This window comes from Macrobrachium rosenbergii, chromosome 39 (assembly GCF_040412425.1).
Source record: "Macrobrachium rosenbergii isolate ZJJX-2024 chromosome 39, ASM4041242v1, whole genome shotgun sequence".
Taxonomy (NCBI): Eukaryota; Metazoa; Arthropoda; class Malacostraca; order Decapoda; family Palaemonidae; genus Macrobrachium; species Macrobrachium rosenbergii.
Genome location: NC_089779.1, coordinates 13,053,595 through 13,059,832, shown reverse-complemented (window position 1 = coordinate 13,059,832; position 6,238 = coordinate 13,053,595). Strand labels below are relative to the sequence as shown.

The 6,238-nt window shown below is 42.5% G+C and overlaps 1 protein-coding gene across 1 annotated transcript in view; it reads right to left on the bottom strand.

Moving 5' to 3' along the window:
• Positions 1-2,788, bottom strand: part of LOC136825762 (sterile alpha motif domain-containing protein 1-like) — a 40,758-nt gene extending 37,970 nt beyond the window's left edge. Inside the window, exon 1 of the mRNA XM_067082608.1 lies at positions 895-2,788. Within this exon, the coding sequence (XP_066938709.1) occupies positions 895-1,902 (1,008 nt within the window). The 5' untranslated portion in view covers positions 1,903-2,788. The remainder of the gene's footprint in view (positions 1-894) is intronic.
• Between the last annotated feature and the right edge of the window lie 3,450 nt (positions 2,789-6,238).

Here is a 6,238-nt window from a genome sequence, read left to right as displayed (position 1 = left end):
AAAATCGAACGCACAAACAAACGCACCCGTGGCCCGATTCAGCAACCTAACAGCAAAGCGGCAGCGGTCGGTTCGTCGCCGTTTTAAAAGGATTCTTCGCTTGTCGATTTCACACCGGCTCACCACTTGAAGGCTCAATGAGACTTTAAAAATCAATAATTCGCATACTTAAAAACTGTCAAATTTGCATCTCCCGCCGTCGTTCAAGAGGTCTGACCTGGACAATCAGAATTCAGCATCGTATATGTATGAAAAGATGCCATATAAGCTTCAGAACCTCACACGCACAGATGTGACGTACATTATTCATTTTCCTAAGCCAGACAGCTTCTACGTATTGCATCAACTGCCGGTGTCTGCTTTTCCTTTCTCCTGTTTTATCTTTTCATTCTTTGTAAGAATAATGGGAATTTGGCGTTCTATCACACAGTCACAACTTAGTTTTACTGGCAGGAGCATGACCGGTCAATTTTCCTCATAGAAAGTGATTTTCTACTAACTTTTATGACTACACTAGAAAGAGAACTGGTTTCCGGTTTAAATGAAATTATAGGAAGATGACAAATACTGTGCTATCTTCCAGCCTCACGCTTTCGTCAATAACTTGAGCATATCGCAAAATCTATACCAGACTCTTGAAGGCTAAACGCAGATATATCAATAAAACCAGCATCATACAATATGCGCATCTTTCGAGCTACTATTTGCTAAGCGTAGCGTCAGGGGAAAATAGTCCGTGGTTACGGATAAAATTAACTTATACAAAAACTGCATGGCGCTAACAAAGAATTAACCATTCATTAAATCTAATATTCAAAACTTTAGAACCATTCATTCATCACTGTATCAATGATTGTTGTCCAGCCCATTCAAATTAGCAAACATCTGGTTTACCTTATTTCGCCTGGAAGGCGGCCTTCCCCTGGAGGAGGAGCACACAACTGGGTGATGAATTCCGAGGTTCTTTAAGGGTGGTCTGCCACGGCGCCCACGCTTCACGCCGCCCATACCACGCTTGATAGGTCCACCTGTCACACTGCTACCTACTCCCCCTGCACCCCCGCAGGATACACGTAAGGGCTCTTCCTCCATCGGTTGTTCCAACTCTTGCTTAACGGATAGCCCTTCTGGCTGATGATGGTGCTGTTGCTGTTGCTGCTGTTGTTGTTGTTGTTGCTGCTGCTGCTGCTGTAGGTGGTGGTGTTGGGACTGAAGTGGTTGCTGCTGCTGAGGCTGCGGTTGTTGCTTCAAGGCGGCGGCCTTCTTCACCTCCAGGAAATGCATTGGCATGACGTCTGTTGGGGAATCCTCCTCTTCTAGTTCGTCTATCTCGTCGGCCACATCCGTATCCTCGGCATCCTCCGTGGCAGGCGAGGGGGGCGACGGAGGCGGCGCCGGGGCATCCGCAGGTACAACATACGTGATGAGAGACGCCGTTCGGTGAGTGGTCTCCACCCGCAGCAGTGTGCCAGCCCTTATTTCCCGATGCAAAAGCAAGTCCAACTTTTCGATCAGACGCTGGTGCCCACTACTGGCTAACTTTTCCTCGATTTGCTTCTTGCTGGCCCCTGCCACGCCGCACGCCTCGACGGCAGACCGAAGGGCACGTCGAGTTGACTCGCTGTTCATAACGTTGACTTTTGTTCGAGTGGGGCGTCGTCGAACCAGGTCAGCCTTGGCCCACGATGCAGCTACACGATAAGAAGTGGCACCTTTGTATTCCACGCGTAAAACATCCTCTGACTCGACCAGTTCATCCAACACCGCCTCCGTCGTCAACTCCGACAGGAGGTGCTCACGTCTGACATACCAGGCTATTTTACGAGCGCTCGGACGGACACGACGCGACCTCAAAACGCGAATGGCATTAATAATAATGTCCCTTTCCTGATTTGTTACCATATTAACACTAACTAATCACTAGGAAAAAAGTAAACACGACCGCCAACAATGTGGGAGTACCAGAGAGTCGCCACAGCGTTTAGCCAGCCGGCGAGCGACAACTCCTCGCAACCCAGCTGATCTCCCGCCACAGCCGCACCCAAGGCGCAGGCGCAGTAACCCACCCCGCTTACACACACACGCACACACAAACATGCCACACAACTTTTCGCCGTCATTTCCCTTCAAATATCACGTACCTACGTTTCAAAATATTCGAAAACATTAAGCCAAAACGGAATTCACGTGATCGTGTCTACCAATCGACTCGATAATGACCACAATCCTCAGTCTACACTAAAGAAAAATGCTAAACATCGTACAGCCAAGTTATCCCCACTCGACCTGCACACAGACAAACGTGGTACACTCCCCGTTCAGTTTTAAGTTACAAAAATTTCGCGAGGAACTTATCAGTACATTAACACCCTGTAATTACATGGCGTTACAGAAAGTTTACTTGAGCACCTGGTCAACCAAATCCCTTTCCGACATTAAAGCAGCCTGAAACAATCTTCTGCGACGAAATAAAAGCCAAGGTCGAACGAAATCTCTCCTTTGTCGCGGAAGGCGCGCTGCGTCTCATGACCGGTGGGGACGAACTCTTAAATCCTTCATTTACTTTTGAGTTCTCATCTGCTTCTAAACCATTCCATTTACTAAGAACTAAGCCATTACGCCTAAGCCAGCAGGGACCATGGATTTAAGAGACTACAGGAGCAGGGGAAACACCGGGATATCGGTGGTGTTCGATAGTACACACGCAACACCAGCTGCTAGGGGTTGCCGTAAACTTCCACCGAAACTTGTGACGGAAATATTTTAAGGACAATGACGTGTCTTCAATGATTAAAAAAGCCCGCTGGTCCTAAAGGCCATAGAACTACGTCTAAGCAATGCACGCATAAGTTGCCCCCAGAGCTACATGCAATAAAACGAAGGAGATAGTTGCTTTTATTTTAAAAGATGACATGCTAAGAAAAGCAGCTGCTACATGTACCAGGGCAGCAGCCGCATGGTTCCCGCATGGATGGGGTTCAATGATACCGCCCACATCCTTCGCAAATATCCTACGTCCTTTCGATTATACTACCTGCCAGGACCCTGTCCCTTTGAAAGAGTGAGATTTTAAATGTCATTCACTTGTCAGCGTACTCTGCATATGCTTACGTGACGTACTTGAGGAATATTCGTGTGTCGGTGAGAAAAATACTCTCGAATTATATATTATCTGGCCTTGCCGGAATTTCGTCCCCATAATCCAGTTCTGTAACTCCATGAATACGCTTTTATTGTATGAAACCACGGGAAAATAGAAAAGCGTGAATACTGCAGCTTCCATTTGTGGCTTAAAACACCTATGGTACTAAAAAATATCAAAATTTATTATGTATATACGCTATCAAATTGTGCATAATCTCTCGCCAAACTTGTCCTGTATTCATAAATCAATAAAATATAAAATTATACAGCAAAAATCACGTACGCATCAATTACACAAGAGGCATGTGATCTAAAATTCTTTAGCCTAGATGCTCACACTACAGCCGCTCTGTTTCTGCACTCCAGTACCGATACCCTTAAGCCTCGACGTTTTTTAACACTACGAATGCTTACGTTCGATGTTACTACGTTTTTTTATAATTTACTAAGACCTTTCCACTAGATTATCCTTAACCTTGCCATTGTACAACTTGCAGATATATCTATCTATCTATCTATCTCTCTCTCTATCTATATATATACTCGTATATGAGTGTGTGCGCGTGTGCGCTTCTGTAGAATAGGTCTAATGCATACATGGCCTAAATTAGAAGCTCACTGTAGAGTAACGACGTGCGGAATTGCAATAATGAAACAACGTGTAAAAAAAAAATCGCCTATATAGGAAAAACCAGATATTTTCGAAAAAATAAAAATAACTGGCTTTCAACATCACAATCTTGGTACGGCATGAGTTATAATCACTGATAAGTCGAGAGGAGTTTTAAACTGCTAGAAGCAGATAACAGCCCGCTTACCAAGGGCGCCATAAGCAACTCCAGCCAGAGACCACGCTGACTGCTGCGCTCTGCATCAACATTTCTCTCTCTCTCTCTCTCTCTCTCTCTCTCTCTCTCTCTCTCTCTCTCTGTTCAATTTCATAAGCCAAAATCATCTTGGGAACGTGGAGCCAATAATACCTGCAAAAAAATATTTACCTCGTTCGCTCTCCGCTCCTAGACATGTGATTGAATAGAATGCAAGGCATAATGCGCCTTTTACGAGGGCAAAACAAGTTAGGTCCAAGGGTTACCAGAACAACAGTAGGAATGGCAGCCATAGTACTAGTAGTAAAACCATAGCTGTCCGGGAAACTTGTCTGAAGATGATGATAATGATAAAAATAATTCAAGCAGAAACTTTACAATGATATCATGATTTTAATAGCACAGGCCTATATGGATGCATTATGTAAACCATATACTCACAACAATCTCGGGAACATAAAGTGTCGATCGTGTGTTTAGTTTTTGGTGTTACAATGATGATCAAGGCAGAAAACTAGCAAAAATAACAAAGAAGTAAATTAGAGAAAACAGTTAAACGCTGAAAGGTGACTTTCGAAACACAGACTCCAGATCAGGCTACATTTGTGATCACCAGTTTCAATTAATTCCCCAATTACAGCTCAAAGTCTCATGATCTTATTGAACAAATAAATACTATACTATTAACAAGAAGGTAACTTACCCTTCCACTTTGACCTACCCCAATCAAACCTCACTTTTTTGTTTTCTTAGTTCTTTGCCAAAGAACCTGTCTCAAACCTGTTTTGTATCCTGTACAAGAGTCTCATAAGCACCACGTCAACCCGTGAGCCATTTAAACATATTTTGCAAAGAAAAGGGAGAGGAAAGAAAGAGAGGTGTAGCTTAACCACTAAGAAAAAGGTAGACTCGCCTCTCAAGGAAAGAAATGTTTTAGAGGTCAGGAAAAACAGAAGCATAAAAAGAATCCTGTAGCCTGGGATTGTTAACTTATCTTTTACCCCATTCTTTCTACACTACCAGGCACTTCAAATATTGATTCGTCCTTCCACATGTGAAAACCTCTTCTCCACATGACTCTCTCTCTCTCTCTCTCTCTCTCTCTCTCTCTCTCTCTCTCTGTCTCTCTCTCATATATATATACATAAATATTATATATGTATGTATGTATACTGTGTATATATATACATACATATAATGTATATCGCCCTAACACTACATGCTTCAAGCAAACAACTTACAAACATTCCTCCTTTTCTTGTAAAATTATGTTGACGACAGGTAAGAATAAATAAATGTCACATTTCATTACTCTTTCAACCTCAAAACTACTACATCATCTATATTTTCCCTACTATTCAGTTATTCAAAGTCATTGCTAAGAAGTTAAATATATATCCTTTATTACCACGGTCACAGTGTAGTAATGTCAATATTCCTCTCGCCAATGAAAAAATAAACTTACTTTAAAATTCAGCAAAAACTTTAAATTATTTCCAAATACAAATTTAAGCTCAAAATCACCTCAAAATGAAATTCCACCAGTAAATTCAACATTGCATTGAAAGTCAAGTCATTTCAAATGTTACCTTGGAGCTCTGATAGCAATTTCAACAGTAGCCTGAGTTTTCATTGGTAATTTTATTACCATTTTAAATCACAAAAGACGTTTGTCGTGAAATTCTTCCTATTTAACTTTCCTTTATACTTTAATTCCCTACAGTTCACAAAATTATCCAGAAATTTTGACTACCAAACATAGGACGAAATCTTTCAAATCTAGTCGCCGTAGGAGGGTAGGGCCGTCAGTGTACCTCACGCGGTACACTGTAGGCGTTACTTAAGGTTCTTTGCAGCGTCCCTTCGGCCCCTAGCTATAACCCCTTTCGTTCCTTTTACTGCACCTCCTTTCATATTCTCTTTCTTCCATCTTACTTTCCACCCTCTCCTAACAATTGATTCATAATGCAACCGCGAGGCTTTCCTCCTGTTACACCTTTCAAACCTTTTGCTGTCAATTTCCGTTTCAGCGCTGAATGACCTCACAGGTCCCAGTGCCTGGCCTTTGGCCTAAATTCTATATTCGATTCAATATTGAGACCTTCAAATCTAGTGAAATCTCATGGTTATATTCATCATTTTTATGTGGTTATACCAGTCACGCGCAGTAAACCCTCGGACTTAAAACGAATTTCTAATATTTTACACTGAAATTCCTTGAACGAATTCCTCGTAGACAGCACAGCGACTTGCAGCGAGGATCTACT